Consider the following 17,945-nt stretch of genomic DNA (forward strand, 5'->3'; position numbering starts at 1 on the left):
TGTGTAATGCTACGGCTATACATACGATTAATTAGCGAAATATAACTGAATGTCGCGTTAGTAGTTCCAAGGCCGTAAAAACCATAAACAAACACAAAAAAAGTCATTCTGTCACTTTATGTCATTTGTCTTTGTCAATCTGTCTGTTGTCTAAAAAAAACATAACCTCACCAGCAAAGGTGGAAAATTATTTGTAACGTGTGATTAAAAGACACCAATTCAGTTAAGACTGCGTGTTAATATTTAAGACTGCATTAATCATTATAAACAATGACGACTGCTTATGGAATACATCTGGGAAACAACTCTGCTTGTCTTGCCTCGTTTACCAATGGTGCTGCTACCGTGATCGCTAACGATGCCGGTGACCGAGTGACCCCAGCAATCATCGCTCTCAATGGTTCGGAATGGGAGATCGGACTTACCGCTAAATCTGGTCAGGCTCTGACAAAGGTCATAATCAAACATAACAAGCGCCTGATGAACTGTGATTACAACGAAGAAGATCTTTCCTACGTCGAAACTTCATCATCTTGCCGCATTCAGAACGAAGATAAGCTGACATACGAGTTTGAAACAAGTGAAACTACACAGTATTCTAACCCAGATAACATTGCAACTAAGATTTATGCTAAATTGTTCACTATTGCCAGCCACTCTATGAGGAGTGAAGGAGACTTGAAGTTGGTGTTAGCAGCCCCTTTGCATTGGTCAAATGAAAGCCGAGACAGATTGGTTAAATCAGCTGAATTGGCTGGTTTTGATGTATTACAAGTGATAAGTGAGCCAGCAGCTGCACTATTAGCTTACAATGTTGAAGAGACTGAAGATGATATTAATGTCTTAATTTACCGCCTTGGTGGGTCATCGTGTGATGTCTCCATCCTAAAAGTTTCGAGGGGATTCATAAGTGTTGAAAAAAGTATATTCCGCTCCGATCTAGGTGGACAGTGCCTTACAAAAGACTTGGCACATTATATTGCTCAAGAAGTGAAGCAGAAGTGGAAATTAGATCCTGAAGAAAGTAAGAGAGCCATGGCAAAGTTAATGCTCCATTCAGACAACTGCAAACATGTTTTGTCCACATTGAGTTCAGCTCATGTCTTTATTGAGTCATTGATGGATGGTGTTGATTGGAGCCAAAACATTTCTCGGGCTAGATTTGAAAACATTATTTCTTCAAAAATATCTGCATACATAGAGCCAGCTCAGAAACTGATTGAAAACTTTGATGGGAAAATCCACAAAATTGTTCTGAGTGGAGGAAGTATGAAGATTCCAAAACTACAATCTGCGATTGCCAATTTATTGCCTGAAGCTGAAGTACTTTCAGGAATCAATCCCGATGAAGTTATTGCTATGGGATGTGCTAAACAAGCTGGCATGTTATTTGAAATTCCTGATGTTAATTTGCATGATACGAGTGCTGAAGTAGAATTCTTAGGGAAAGATATTTATCTTAAATACCTGGATCAAACAGTCCAAATATTTAAAGAAGGCACACCTCCATTTGCTCAGAATACTTGTAGTATAGATGCTGGCAAAGATATCAAAGATATTAGCTTCAGTTTACTGGATAATCCTGAGGGTGATGAGTTTGCGAAAGAATCATTCAATGTAGAAAGCTTGACCAAACCATTTACATTGAAAGCCACATTGCAGAACTCCAAAATATTGTTACAAGTTGAATAAATTAATATTTTCTTAATATTTTATTTGTTTTTCTTTTCACCCTTTTTCTTTCAATATTAATCAGGTGGAATTTTCATAGTTTAATATAATCTTAATGATACACTACCTATCTACATAGCAGTCAATAAAATTAAAACATGACATGATAGCATAGCAGTACACTTAGATTACAGTAGGTACTACATACAGTCAGTGGCGGGCGTAGCTAGGTAACCAAGGGCCCTGGGCTTAGATTAATAATCTAAGGCCCTGGGGCAAATAAAAAATGGGGGCCCACTGCAATCTAAATTTTAACAAGCTTATTGACATCAAGCTTACTTCCTGCCTCATACAGCATTTTTTTTTTAATCTTTACAGTAAAAGTAAAACGCACATCGATGAATATTAAAACGCACATATTAATCACATTTACCAAATCATGCGGTAATTATTCATAATAACCGGCGATTATTCATAATTTTCACATTTATCACTTTGACCGTAACATATAAACTTATGTACCGTCTTTACAAGACTGCCAAGTTGGCAACCCACAGACAGGGTTGCCAGATATCAGCCAACTCAATTCGCCTAATTTTTCCTACCGAGTAGCCTAAATCGCCTAATATTTTTTTTTTCTTAAAGTAGCCTAATTCGCCTAACATTTTGAGCTAAGTATACAAAAATTGCTTATACAAATACATATCAAATCGACACATTAATGATAAACAACTGTTTATGTCTTTCTAACTTACCCATGGTGACGTATAAAAAAAGAGATAGATAATATTATTTGGTCAGTACTCATTCTGGCAACATTTTTATGTGACGTCACTACCTGACTTGTGCCTAGTAAATACAAGATTTAAGAAAACAACATGGCAATCAGCTGACAACTACACACACACACACACAAACCTGTCAGCTGATTGCCTATATTGCGGCCATGTTGTTTTCTTAAATCGTGTATTTATAATGCGTGTAAGTGTGTGCGTAATGTATGTACTGAGCACGTTTATTTTAAAGTTACGCCAAGTCCATGAGATACGAGTATTACCTATCATACTAATATTATTATGCGAAAGTGTGTATGGATGTCTGGATGTTAACATGTTTGTTACTCTTTCACGCAAAAACTGCTAAACGGATTTTGATAAAACTTTACAGCATCATTCTTTATAACTCAGAATAACATATTCTGTGACAAACTAAATTTCACGCAGGTGAAGCTGCGGGCAAAAGCTAGTATCTTATATCTATACTATTTATTGTACGCACAGTACGCAATAGCTCTATCTTACTCTTATGAAGAGTGAGCGAATGGAAAGAACGGTGGATGTCTCAGATTAAGTGTTAGGTGGATGTGCATTATTACGTTTCGTTACTTTTGTTACAAGCAAAATTTCTTTTTCCAAGGTAATCCTGAAGTAGCCTAAATAGCCCGATCTTTTTTTCTAGGTAGCCTAAATGGCTACCGGTAGCCGTTTGCATTTTTTGGTCGCCATTTGACCCCCGAAGGTAGCCTAAATGGCGATAATTCGCCTAATCTGGCAGCACTGCCCACAGAAAGAATTTAGAGGAATTCCCCAGTTATGACTTTCGAATTTATCTCTATTTACATTATTTTGAAAATGTAGGGGCTAGTTCATTACTTTAGCTCATTAATACTTTTCTTTAACATAATATTATACTTAAAATCACGCTTTAACATTTGTATGCCGACAAGGCTGATCACGGCTTGAACACATATCTTGTTTGTACATCATACTGCTTACCTGTGTTTCACAAATAAATTATTTGAATTTGAATTTGAATTTAGTCCCTTAGTAGCAGCTACACCCCTGAGTACACATAGAACTACACCATTCATATTGATAATCTTTGAACTAAAATGTTCTTGTTCATTGTTTTATGTTCTAATGGTAATGGCGGAGAAGAGAAGCAGAAAAAATAAAATCTGATTTGTTTCAAAAATTCAAAATACTTCTCTGCTCCGCTCCGCCTTGGTGGAACCCGAGCTTTAGGTATGTTTAGGTAGTAGGTAGGACACAAGCACGGAGCAACGGTTATTGTTACAATAGTGCTCCATGAACAAAAGTAACGTTAAACGTTATTGATAATGCAACGAAACGTTAAAATAGTGATAGTTTGACAAATTTGACATTATGATGATGTACGTTCAAATAATATTGCAAAAAAAAAATATTTACATTTTACACATCACGTTTACAAATTTTTTGTAATTTAATTTTAAAATAAATTAGAAAAAATATATTCACTAGATAATTATGAATATCTTAGCTGTATCAATTATATTCTCAGTGTTATTTCATATGCCAGATGTGATAGCTTCTTTAGATAGTGAAGATGTTCGCAATTATTTAGGAACTCGCACTCCTTACAGATTTATTTCAAATAAAAATGATTCTAAGATAAAATATCCTAGTAAGTCGCAAAAATAATGATTTCTATGTATTTTGCAATCATTACATGATACGTTAGCTACTAAAGCATATTAATTTTGTAGACTGCAAGGATTCTAAAATATGGATGATGATTCGCCATGGAACAAGACTGCCAAGTGCTAAGGATATTTTGGGCATGAACAGTACGCTTCGGGATTTGAAATATGAAATTCTGCTCATGCACAAAAAAGGCAAAGGTAATAACATCATTGTTGTAATAGTTTTATTAACTGCAAAATGTTTTGTTTGCAACGAATAAACGAAACTTTGTTCATGCTTCAAGGTGAACTGAATCTAGAGCAGTTGAAACTGTTAGAAGACTGGTCCAAACACATAGATGTTGAGCAGGAGAAGTTCTTGGCTCGGGAAGGTCAAGATGAGATGATACTGCTAGCTGAGAGAATGCATAAAAGATTCCCAAATGCTATAAAAAATAAGTACAATAATAAAACATTCATGGTAAGTTTGATTTGCTTTATACTTTTATTTTAGTTTACTAAAGTAGCTTTCTCTAATATCCTTTTGATAAAAAAGTGCTGATGAGTGTAAAATTATCTATTAATTTCCAGTTCCGTTATACGGCTACACAGAGAGCGCAGCAAAGTGCAAGATATTTCACCATCGGTTTATTTGACAAGAAAGAGTCTCAGGGAGTGATTTTTTCACCTGCAAACAAAGTAGATCCAGAATTAAGAGTAAGCTGTATTAATTATTATTTTTGAAATTATTGTTAAATGCAACTTTTTTGATATTATCCCTATTTATATTGATTTTACTGTCTTTCTAAGCTTACCCTACATTAAGTTGCAATTTTTCAGTTTTACAAACATTGTGACAAGTGGCAAAAGCAAGTTAAGAAAAATCCAGACACATACGTCGAGCAAAAATTGTACGGCACAAGTGCTGAAATGAACAAGACTATAGCCGCTGTTAGCAAAAAGTTGGGTCTAGATAAAGTCTTGAGTTTAGGTTTGTAATGCTTAGCTTGCTTTGCTGTTTGCTACTATCTCTTTCACTTAAAAACCTGTCAATCAATCAATGCCATCATCTATCAACTAATATTTAGCCCAGAATTAAACCAATTCCTGTATGAGTTGGCTAACTCATACAGGAAATGAGGCTTCATAATCTTGTATTTATAATAATCAACAGCACTCATACTCTTGCTAAAAAAACATTATTTCTAGGTTGGCTTTCTAAAAGCTACTAATCTTTCCTCATTCTTAATTGCTATAAAATTAATTAATGGTCACTCAACTCAAAACTTGTTAAATATTAGATATCACAAGTAGCTCTAAAATTAGTGCCCATTAATAAACAATAGCACTAACATGACTACACATTATTTAAAATAAGGTATTTTTTTAATGCCTTTTTCTATTTACAGGAACTGTGAATTTAATGTATAAGATCTGCGGATTTGAAACGTCTTGGAATAAGCATCATTTGTCGCCATGGTGCAGTGCTTTTGATCAGGAGAGTGCAGAGGTTTGTATGCATTCAGAAATTTTAGCCTGAAATGACTGGTGGGTTGTGTAATCTCAACATCAATCAGAAGAGGGATTGACCTTAATAATTATACAAACGATCTTTGAAAATCTAATAATCGTCTGTTGCAGTCCGTAAATGACATTTATAGAATTGCGAATAACGAGAGATTTTGTCGCATCACTAGTACATCAACTGACATAGACTAAAAATTTATCAATGTCAGTTGGCCATATTTGTTTACATTTAGGGAAATTTCTAAAGAACTAAGGTATAGAGCAATTGCAGTTCTGGGTTCAAATCCCACAAGTATTAAACGTTAGTATAATAAGCATGACCATTTACATCTCGATTTATACATGGAGTTTGGTAATTTTGAGTTTTGTTTTAGGTGATGGAATATTATCACGATTTGAAACATTATTGGATGGATGGCTATGGCCATGATCTGACTTACAGACAAGCATGTATGGCGATCAAAACCATGTTTGATAATTTCAGGTGAATACAAATCAACAATATTTTCAGCATAAATATAATACCTGACTCTTTTTGACCAGAAAATTAGTTATGGTGATAGCATACACATTGAGTGATGTCATGATTAACAAGAAGAAGACACACAAGAATATCAAACCGTTAGTTACCTCTTAGTTCTGGTCACTGTTTGAATATAATATGTATTTTTTAACATTGTTCCTGTATCCTAAAATTGGGATCTAAAAGGGGATAGTGTGGCTATCTATCCATTTAAATCACTTGAATCGTGTGTGAAAACTTAAACATGCCAGCTTCCTTATGTAAACATTCGAACCCCTTTGATTTCTACACTAGGTAACTGAATGTATTTTATGATTCCAGCCACAAAAGAGACCCTCATGCTATATTCCTGTTCGCACACTCGGGGACTCTACTAAAGATCCTCACACACATGCATCTGTATAAACCGGAGTCTCCTCTACGAGGCGACGCCATCGACAGGAAGAGGCCGTGGCGAGCTACCAATATTGACTGCTTCGCTTCTAACTTAGCTTTTGTATTGTACAAGTAAGTTATTTATAATGTAAGCTTAATCTATAGGGAGTGCCTCCGCTGCCGGCGTCGGCCGCTGATTCGGTAGCCGGCGCCGGTTGCTGATTCGATTTTGAAATTCCTTCACGGAGCGAAGTTTTTCGAAGTTAGAAGAATTTCGAAATTGTCGTACGTTCGTTCGTTTCAGCCAAATGACGCCCAATGCTGAACAAAGGCCTCTTCCAAGGAATCCATAACAAACGATTCAGAATTGAATTAAATTAAACTAAATTAGAATCGATTTTCATGTGGTGCCACTTGTAATTATGGCTATACTATCCCACTGCTGGGCAAAAGAATCCCCCAAAGTCTTCCACTATTTAGAGGTCACCCTTTCTATATGCCTCAGATCAGTACATTCATATTTTAAATGGCAGTATTTTTTACATTTTAATCTAACTCATGTTTTTTTCCAGGTGCAAAGATGGCGACCGCGTTTTGACGTTGCACCAAGAGAGAATAATAAAGCTGCCGATGTGTGAGAGCGAGTTGTGTCCCCTGGAGCACCTGAAAGAATACTTCCACGATTCCATTTACAACTGTGATTATTCCGACATGTGCAGCCTTGATAAAGATAATAGTTCTTAAGAGCGTTGTAGCAAAAAGTTGGCGTTCGAATTTTAGGTTTTTATTGCTTGACGTCGCGTAGTGAGTGCGCAAACTGCATTTATCTGTACAATTTCAACGCTGCGTCGACTAAACGATCTTAATCCGTAGTTGTATCGTACCTAAGACAGTACATCATGCATAGGTAATAATAAAGAAATAATGTATAATTTACCTATTTGATTTTTTCTCAGATCAGACTTTTAGCAAAATCAAGTTACGTAATTGATGTATTTTTTACACTAATAAATCCCGCGACAAGTTTTTAATCTTTAAATTGAGTAAAGTAATAAGTTGATGGGTTTGAAAGAATTTATGTTTTATTTTATTCTTTTTACAGCATCAAAAGCTTGTTTATGAAAAATATTTACTATTTAAATTTTACTTTTGACTTTTTAGTTTTTATGATGCGGGATGGAAAAATTAAAATTTATTCTGATTTTGTGACGTTTCCGCACATAAATATGGATAGGTTAAATAAATAGAATGAAATGTATGAAAACGAGCGTGCCATTTTTTAAACGTTATCTATAATATCTGTGTCCATCAAAGAGCTCGTAACTAAACATCGTAAGCGCCATTCACATTGTTATCTAAAAGTTAATAATAAATATTTAGTTTTTGTAAATCTAAACAAGTCAGGAAATCAAAGAGGTAAATACTGATATCATTGTGATTTTATAGAATTTATTATTATAAACCACGGTCGTATAATGCTAAAAAATCAGAGGTAACTTTAAGATTTTTATCCATAGAGCAAAATTTATCTAATCGTGTTTTTAAACAGTTATCCCATTAGGTACACATGCGTTCTGTAATACAAACCCATCAAAAACAATACTTGTCAAAAAACCAAGTCTCACTACTCAGTTGTCCTACGGTAAAAAGTTGTGAGATCCATGTAATACCAAGTCCAGTCCAGGAAATCATTAACGTTTTACATAAATATATTGACTTGGCCATCGCATGAAAACACGTGTAAATTAAATTATTTAGTGCGAAATGAAACGAAATTTTGCATGCCTGTGTAGACATGCAAAATTTCAGCTCAATGGGAAAACGGGAAGTAAGTAAATTTTAAGTTGCAAGATTTTACAACTCCAGATGTCAAAGAAAATAAAAGCTTGTAGATAGCTTTACAAAGAAAAGAAAGATTTATGAAGAAAATAAATAGTACTATCTACGATACATTTGTTAGGCCGTGTTGCACCGTCTTACTTTAACATTGACATCAAAATTTTGGATGTCAAAAATCTGTCTAACATAAAACACCGGTTATTGTCAGTTAGGGTTAAAGTTAGGTGGTGCATCTCAGCCTCAGTGTATTTTAATTAAATTTAATACAAATAAGGATGACGAAAATAATCGATAAGTGATCTCACTCGAATATTTCTTATAGTAGGTATACAAGATGTCGAACAAATGGTTACTTACTGAAAAAGTGCTTCATGAGACCTAGCAAACGGCATCAATAATATGTTTAAGAACGAACTGAATCTATTCAAAAAACCTATATTTCCAGCTTTCATACATTTCATACAGTTACAAACAAACACGAAATCAATGGTTTCTGAGAATTCTGAGTTCCTTAATGCCGTCCCCTTTATCTGTTTATTTAGTATTTATTAATTAGTATCTCTTGATGATATTGTAGCAAGTTAAACCTAAAATCATGTTTTCCGTAAATAATTTAAATAAGAATGCAATTTACGAGTTTGTTGTTTGATTATTATTAGAGATGAAACGGATATCCGGTAACTATCCGGTAGGCCGGATATCCGGCCTAAATTTACTATCCGGCCAGATACCGGATAGTAACTCACTATCCGGCCGGATACCGGATACTAAAAAACTACGAAAATTTCCTATTAATAAAATGAAATGCATTAATCTTTGAGGTAAATTTCAATTAAATGGCTTATAATAATGACGGCGTTTATTTAAAGTCCAAAATGTTACAAAAAAGCCATATTAAAGCCTTTCAAAAAACTAAAATATTTTTCTGGGCTATTTACTCTAATGACGAATACATAAAAAGTAAATATCTTTTAATGTCGAAATATTGCCAAATAAAATAGGCGATCTTTTTTTCACTGATGATCTGATGACATGATGCAGTTTAGTCAGATTACGCAGCAAATAAACTAATTAAATTTTTGCTATTCAATCACACACTTACGATGGCAAGCGAAATCGCCCGAATTGATCTACCCCCTAGACAAGTGGCAAAATCTGACTTTATACAATGTGAGTCACGATAAAGTGCACATATGAATTAAGGTGAAACTAGACCTATTTTTATCGACAAAAAAGAGGTCAAAAATTTTTTGAGATTTTTTTTTTAATTTTTGTTATAGATTTTTTTTCTGCCAATTACTTATTGTAAAGAAAACGTAATAACTTTTAAACTAAGAGGTATGTCCTGATAAAATAAAAACAGTAATAATGCTAAATAACAGGCAATACTAATTAAATACATAAAATACCCAGAAAATGCCAACAAATAATAAAAAAACATACTTTTTGAAAAATAATCTGCTTTTAAATTCGTGTTTTTAATAATAACCAATTATTTGATAAATTTCTCTAAAAAATGCCCCCCTATAACAGGTGGTTTTTATTACTTTATAATATTCTCTATCGTATTACTTTTGTAAAACCATAAATCGCATGTCTCTATCCCTATCACAACGTTTGCAATGATCGTTTTAAATTAATTAAAAACACGAATTTAAAAGCAGATTTTTTTCAAAGTTTTTTTTATTATTTGTTGGCATTTTCTGGGTATTTTTTTTTTTTTCAATCCCTTCCTGGCCTGGAAATTTGTACTATCTGGGTATTTTATGTGTTTAGTATTGCCTGTTATTTAGCATCATTACTGTTTTTATTTTATCAGGATATACCTCTTAGTTTAAAAGTTATTACGTTTTCATTACAATAAGTAATTGGAAGAAAAAAAAATCTATATTTTTTTTTTTAAATCTCAAAAAATTTTTGACCTCTTTTTTGTCGATAAAAATAGGTCTAGTTTCACCTTAATTCATATGTACACTTTATCGTGAATTCGTGACTCACACTGTATTCGGACGGATTCGATTTTCGAAAAGTGTGACTAGTCTAGTCTACTAATTGACCCACTGATCGCGTTTGAAGCACCTGTGCGGCGCTAACGTGCAACGAGACAATTGGCCAACTATCCGGCCGCCGTATATCCGGCTATCCGGCCTAGCAGCTGGCCGGATATCCGGTATCCGGTATCCGGCCAGCTGCTAGGCTGCTAGGCTATATTTTTTTTTTTAAATCTCAAAAAATTTTTGACCTCTTTTTTGTCGATAAAAATAGGTCTAGTTTCACCTTAATTCATATGTACACTTTATCGTGAATTCGTGACTCACACTGTATTCGGACGGATTCGATTTTCGAAAAGTGTGACTAGTCTAGTCTACTAATTGACCCACTGATCGCGTTTGAAGCACCTGTGCGGCGCTAAACTCGTTACGACATGCAACGAGACAATTGGCCAACTATCCGGCCGCCGTATATCCGGCTATCCGGCCTAGCAGCTGGCCGGATATCCGGTATCCGGTATCCGGCCAAACCACTATCCGTTTCATCTCTAATTATTATACAGGGTGTTGATTTCAATCCTCGCCATATTTATTTAGGTGATCTATTATGACTTATATAAACGCATTATCCACCAAAAAAAAAATTACAAACTAAAGTAGAATTTTTAGCGAATATTTTCCGTGCGACATCAACTGTACTGTGGCTCTTAATACTGCAATACGCTTCAACTGCGGCACCCATCGAGCTACGCGGATCGCTCGCTTAATATCATGTCTGATAGTCTACTGAAGGAAGCCACGTAAAATAGGTAGTGTAAATAGGTATTTTTGTTTGACTAACTAAAGTTAAAGTTCGTTTTAAATTAGTTTGCTGTTTCCTATGTGTGTGTGTGTGTGTATTGGAGCGTACCTACGCGCTTTCCGCCACTACCTACCGCAATCGCGGGAGTATTTTGTACACAAAATTACCAGATTATTTACTCCCTACATTAAAAAAAACACATTCCTTTAAGTTTAGAACTAGGTACCTACTCACCGATGCGACTTCAGATGCGTTTCCACGTGCCCTCCCGTAACAGTAAACCATGTTTACGTACTCACGAGCACTGTACGTATGGTTTGGCATCTTCCTAACACTCACTCACTATTATTACACTCACTATCACACTTTCACACACTAAATACTCAAAACCGCACGAGAAAACAATCAAAAATCGCAAATTTGCAATTAGAAAAGTGCATTCGATGAAATACGTCCATCGAATGTCGTCGTGAATCGGTAGTTATCGTTATTCTTCATTTTCAACTAGTTTACGTAATTTTTAACATCAGAAAAGTTTCATTTCGTCAGTTTAGTACAGGAAATCTATCAACGAATGAGAATGTAAAAGCGGCGGGAAAAATACTTTGTTTAATCTTTGTGAACTAAAGATTCGTCCTATCATTAATGCTCTTAAAGCAAGCTTTCAAAACACTCAAATGCAAATGATTTGTAGATCTTTAATTACTAATCGTTATTATTAAAACGATAAGAATATCAATAAATTTTGGTAGTTATTTCGTGTAATGAAATTACATTCATTTAAACTAATCCCGAACATGATGATGAATTATTTTATGTAAGTTATGAAGAATGGAAGTCTAACCTGAACCTAACTAACATTCGTTCAGGGTATTTAAATTAAACGCCGATAGAAATGAAATTACGTTATTACGGTAGTAGGAAGTAATAAGTACTAGAAAACAGTTATCAAGCAGAGAGGAAGAGAAAAGTTGAAGTTACAAGGCAAGAAATAAGAAAATAGCGATTGAGTACTAGGTATTCTAAATACGAGCTAGATTTCGCGGAGCGTGCGCGCGGCCTCTCTGCGTGGAAAGCAAAATCGGACTGATGAACAGAGAAAATCGATGATCCACGATTGAGCGCCGGCCGCCCGATGACGCCCGAAACACGAAGATGGGGAAGTACCTATTCCGTGCGAGCCCGATGTCCGTGCCGCGTGCGAGGCGGTGGTATTATTGTATTCAATTACAAGTCACCGCTCCAAATGAAAGATATGAAATTTTCTTTTAAGATATGAAATTTTGTTTAGGTACTGAAATCAATCGAGTTTAAAAACAAAATCTTGTCTTATCTCCTATCGAAAGTGAAGGAACAAGAGTTTGCCAGTGTGTTATTTCTAGGTGTTCAGTTTGCGGTATTAAGTAAGTTAAGTTTTATTTTACTAATTACTATCGTAAAGACGTAAAAGTTATTAAGGTAGAGAGCTGGAAATGTAAGGAATAACGAACCTGTATGAAAGAGCATTATTGTCATCTGTTTACAGTACTTTTGAATGATAAGTAGGTACAAGCTTATCACACACATAAAAGCATGGTTTAATTAAAAAATAATAATAATGTAGGTTCTGTAAAAAAAATTATTTTGCGGAAGGAAGCAAATTCGTGTAAAAGGTTTTTTTTATTAATTAAAGAGTACTTAATTAATTAGTTTTTAGAACAACAAATAAACTCGTAACATGATAAGGTGTAAGTAACTAATTTACTCATTACATTTTTAGGGTAGATTTGGATTAAGCTCTGTCCAGTAGTCGTCTGTGAACTCACAGCTGATTGTGGCTGATAGTTGACTGACTCATGGGCGAGCGCGGGTAGTGGGGCGCGGGACGGGGGGCGCAGCGTTTGCCCGGGTCACCGGGTGAGCGCCGCGCGCCGTTTGCGTTGGGGGACTATTCTGCACTGTAGTGGTCGATTATGGAAATCGTAGATATTTAAAAAATAATAATAAAAAATTTGGAAGTCAGTTTTTTTGCTGATTCGTGATCAGAATAAGCTACTTAATCTACTCCCTAAATATGGCGGGTATTGAAATCAACACCCTGTATATTACTCAATTAAAAATTTAAATTTAAAAAATTAACACTTCTAATATGGTAGGTATGGCTGGCGGCATACATTTAGTATGAAATTCGGAAACATTGAATTTTCGCATAGATCCAGTTTATTCTTTGACCTATTTATTGTTAATGTTTTAAAGAGCTCATGAAGCACTTACAGGAACAGTAAACAGTTTCTCGATATCTTGTATAATTAAAAATCAAGTGAAATCACTTATCGTTTCCACCCTGTACCTATACTTTTAAAAATAAACTCATTTTATACGTTTATTTGTATAAGTATCTACAATACAAATACCTAACCAACTTAGTTGAAGTTTTATAAAACTATTTGTCTAAGTGTCATCGAGCGACCGCTGGTGGATTTGCCATTTACCTGACCTACCCCTTTATTACTAAACGTTTAATATCAGATGAATAGTTACGCACCAATTTCTTTCATTCAGTCGTCAGTAATTGAACTTTCGGAAAAACATGATGAAGCATTGTGTGACCATACAGACGCTATTCAACTTTTATTAGTAAGGAAGAGTATATTTTATGTTGGTAGAAACACTATAGCATAGACTAATGTATTGACACCCTGTTAAAATTTTTATTAGTCATTAATTTTTTCCTGACCAAACAGATACCATAATAATATCTTTTGTCTATTCTACCCATATTCTGTAAGTAAAATAATAAAAAGTTTGAAAAGAAAGAAATTACAAGTCCCATTTACCTAAACAAATAAATTAAAAATACTTGCAGATCAAAAGTACTCAATCATACTACAATTTACGAAAAAATCACGCGTGACGCATATACGTCAGTGGGAAGTCAACTGACACAGACCCGGCGTCTACGAGTGCCAAAGCACGACTGATTTATGCCATTTGATGCACCCGATTTTATAGTATTTTCAAATTAATTTTTCATTTGAAGATTGAAGATAGATATTTTTTCTTTTTCACACAATAATAGTACTATGTTTCTTCTTAAGTATAAAGTAGTTTATGTTGCCAAATGACTTTTAGATTATGAGATGTGACCTGTTTTCTTGCAGTAATTTTCTCGAATTTTGACTATCTTAGACATGATAAAAATGCATTTTAATGAATTAAACATCAAAATTTTCTCAATACACTTTCTTCTTCAGGGTATGCTTAATCTAATGAATACATTCTATCTTCTTACTTAGAAATAAATTTGTTGTAATATTAGTTCAAAGTTGTGCCTTCGCGAGTTACCTGGAAATCGGGCTTTCGAAATTCGCTGTTTTCGTAGGCAAAAATCCAATTTGAACGAGATTTTGTCAATAGACATTCCGTAAAAACGTATGATAATTACGATGATATAAGTCAAAAGAAGCTATTACAATAAATTATATGACTAAAATCATTTCGAAATCTGCCAAATTCTCGATTTCTGCATGAAAAATGTGACAACGCTCTTAATAAAAGACGTTAAAAGATTGTGCCATAGTGCAGGCTTGCGTAAAGCTTCGGCCTAACCAACGCGTGCAGCCTGCGTGCGCGATGGCGATAGCGATCAGATATCATGTATGAATAATAATTTGTAGCGATGAGTTCACATCAACATGTCCTGTCAGGCTGTCATTGGTCGCGGCGATCTATGCACGTGCGTGCAGTGATCGCCATCGCCGATGACAGCTGCACGTGTTGGATTGGCCGAAGCTTAAAAGAACTTAAAATCATATCAACAATATAAACAAGACTAGTAATTGTTGATACTTATCAATTAGGTAATAATAACTAAATTTATAAGCATCAACAACTTCAATTTACGCATTCCATTTTATTCACTAAAAAAAAACAGGACTACTTAAAAGCTATTTTAAGGTTACTTATTTGTAACCAAATACTTATAAATGAAGTAAATAACATAATAATTAATGCTTTTGGCTATGTAAATTCGTTGAGCAGTCTGATTACAATGTCACTTTACGGGATAGGTATACTTAGGAACTGTGAGTTTGGAGATCAATGTATAAAGTAAGATCTGCTAAAGAATAAATCGAAGGTTAAAAAATAGCTTTAATGCAATATGAATTAAACTTGCACAAGAATGAAGTTTTTAACGGTATAAAGTTTATTTGCGTGTCAATTAATAGATAAGCATTATTTTTTACGAGCGTTGTTAGCTGCGACATGAAATCAATAAAAAGTATTAATGTTAAATCTGATTCTTTTATTTAAGACAGCTTTTGTCCATGGCTTCGCCCGCGTGAAATTTATAGCCTATATGTTATTCTGATGTATAAACAATAATATTGTAAAGTTTCGTCAAAATCCGTTCAATAGTTGTTGCGTAAGAGTTATAAACATAGAACCATCAGGTGATCCGTCTGCTCGTTTGCCTCCTGTCACATAAAAAAAAATCCATACAAATTGTCGCAATTAAAATATTAGTGGAATAGGATAGTCACTCGTATAGGATAGTCTCAATAGGATAGTCAGTCTCGATAGGATAGTCACGGGGCCTAATATTTGGACTGGAACGGATTTGGCATAAATATCAACGGCGAGTACATCACCCACCTTCGATTCGCGGACGATATCGTAGTCATGGCTGAGACCTTGGAGGATCTAGGCACAATGCTCGATGGCCTCAGTAGAGCCTCTCAACAAGTGGGCCTCAGAATGAACATGGACAAGACAAAAATCATGTCTAATGTCCGTGTTGCACCCACTCCTCTGAAGGTTGGAGACTCTACACTCGAAGTTGTCGACAATTATGTATACCTGGGACAAACAGTCCAGTTAGGTAGGTCCAACTTCGAGAAAGAGGTCAATCGTCGAATCCAACTCGGATGGGCAGCGTTCGGGAAGCTTCGCCATATACTCATGTCCGAAATACCGCAGTGTCTCAAGACGAAAGTCTTCGAGCAGTGTGTGTTGCCAGTGTTGACATATGGATCCGAAACGTGGTCGCTTACTATGGGCCTCATAAGAAGGCTCAAGATCACCCAAAGGGCGATGGAGCGGGCTATGCTCGGAGTTTCCCTGCGTGATCGAATCAGAAATGAGGAGATCCGTAGGAGAACCAAAGTAACCGACATAGCTCGCAGAATTGCTAAAATCAAGTGGCAGTGGGCGGGGCACATAGCTCGTAGAGACGATGGCCGTTGGGGCAGGAAAGTTCTCGAGTGGCGACCACGGGCTGGAAAACGTAGCGTGGGCAGGCCTCCTACTAGGTGGACCGACGATCTGGTAAAGGTCGCGGGAAGAGCCTGGATGCGGGCAGCGCAGGACCGTTCATTGTGGAAAACCTTGGGGGAGGCCTTTGTCCAGCAGTGGACGTCATTTGGCTGAAACGAGGATAGTCACTCAACCTCACAAGTTTAGTGATCTCACTAACGAGAATCTTTGGATCTTTCTTTATTGCCAAAAACTCTTAACTTGGTTTGAGCTCGGCTAACTGACCCCATCCATCTCAACGTCACGTCCTTGCAACAGGTTGGTTACTTTGTACATACCTAAGTTTGTACCTTGTATTGTCTCGTTCAAAGAAGTTGCTACTACATACAATGTTAGTTTATTGTGGGTTTCGCCGAGAAAGTACAACTTTGAGCCGCAATAGATACCGGGATGAAAGAGCTTAGTTTCAACGTTTCAACAACAATGATGCGCATTTGGCCTCGAACTTTCGACTTTCTTGGTCTTGCCTGGCTCAATAATACTTATTACAAAACTGGCTTTCGACTACAGCTTCGTCCGTGTAAAATTCAGTTTTGTAGCTGATGATTTCGGCCATGGTGACCACTTCGATTTCTGTCTTAGCGGCGCTGGTGCGACCAAAGATGGCTTACGCAGCCGATCTCCGCTGCAAACCCACCCCCTCGTACATTGACGGTATCTGAGGACGCCGACAACATAGCTATTTATACTTAGTTACTTAATGCGGTATAAAGACCTACTTTAATTCATGCGTCACTGATTCACGTCTTTTGGCAAGGAAAAATAAAAACTGGTTTCTATTAGGTACCTAGGGGTTAGGTAGGATGTTATAAAAACAAAACCAAAGCAAACATAACAATCACAATGAATAAGTAAATAGCCCATGTATCTAGGGATTAACATGAGTGAGAAGTAAACAGAAATAATGGTGTAACAAATTCGGCTGGCATTCAGGCCATGAACGTATTAAAATATTTTGCGAAAGCTTTGTAGCTGTCGCTTTATGAGTCGTTAAATTAACACACTGTTGTAAATTGAGTCATTACATTTCATAAGTTCCAAGACTTATTTCAAAGAAAATTTGAAACGGACACAGGTAATGGGAAGCGGATGATATTCATTAAGAATTTAATATGTAATTCAGTAGGTAACTAGGCATGACTAATTCTAGATATAGTCAGGCCTATGGGGGCAGCTGCCTCCTCTGGAAATATTCGCTTAGGAGGTAAACCTAAAAAATCTGACTTCATTAATATGTTCTAGACTTTTTTCATGAAATAATAGCAGCCCAAAACTGCTGAAATTTTTTACGTAGGCAATTTAGTCCGTTTTGCAAAATTAAACCTTATGTTTAGGGCCGTAAACTGAATTTGTAATATTTATTTTTACATAATCCCCAAAGGACAACACAAAATTTTTGGCTGGCTAGCAAAACCTAAAGCGATCGAAGCTTTGGCCGTTTGCCGGGAACATCGTTGGCAGTGCTGGTTCCTTGATAAA

The 17,945-nt window shown here is 35.6% G+C and overlaps 2 protein-coding genes across 2 annotated transcripts; both read left to right on the top strand.

Moving 5' to 3' along the window:
- The first annotated feature begins 149 nt into the window (after positions 1 to 149).
- Positions 150 to 1,710, top strand: LOC135071938 (heat shock 70 kDa protein 14). Its single transcript, XM_063965826.1, has one exon. The coding sequence runs from the start codon at positions 271 to 273 to the stop codon at positions 1,690 to 1,692; it is 1,422 nt and encodes a 473-aa protein (XP_063821896.1). The 5' UTR covers positions 150 to 270; the 3' UTR covers positions 1,693 to 1,710.
- Positions 1,711 to 3,889: 2,179 nt separating this feature from the next.
- LOC135072144 (multiple inositol polyphosphate phosphatase 1-like) lies at positions 3,890 to 7,283 on the top strand. The gene is made up of 9 exons (XM_063966096.1): positions 3,890 to 4,116; positions 4,199 to 4,333; positions 4,420 to 4,595; positions 4,706 to 4,831; positions 4,955 to 5,105; positions 5,524 to 5,624; positions 6,016 to 6,128; positions 6,486 to 6,671; positions 7,112 to 7,283. The coding sequence occupies exons 1-9, from the start codon at positions 3,960 to 3,962 to the stop codon at positions 7,281 to 7,283; spliced, it is 1,317 nt and encodes a 438-aa protein (XP_063822166.1). The 5' UTR covers positions 3,890 to 3,959.
- Positions 7,284 to 17,945: the final 10,662 nt, after the last annotated feature.

Source organism: Ostrinia nubilalis, chromosome 5 (genome assembly GCF_963855985.1).
Source record: "Ostrinia nubilalis chromosome 5, ilOstNubi1.1, whole genome shotgun sequence".
Classification (NCBI taxonomy): Eukaryota; Metazoa; Arthropoda; class Insecta; order Lepidoptera; family Crambidae; genus Ostrinia; species Ostrinia nubilalis.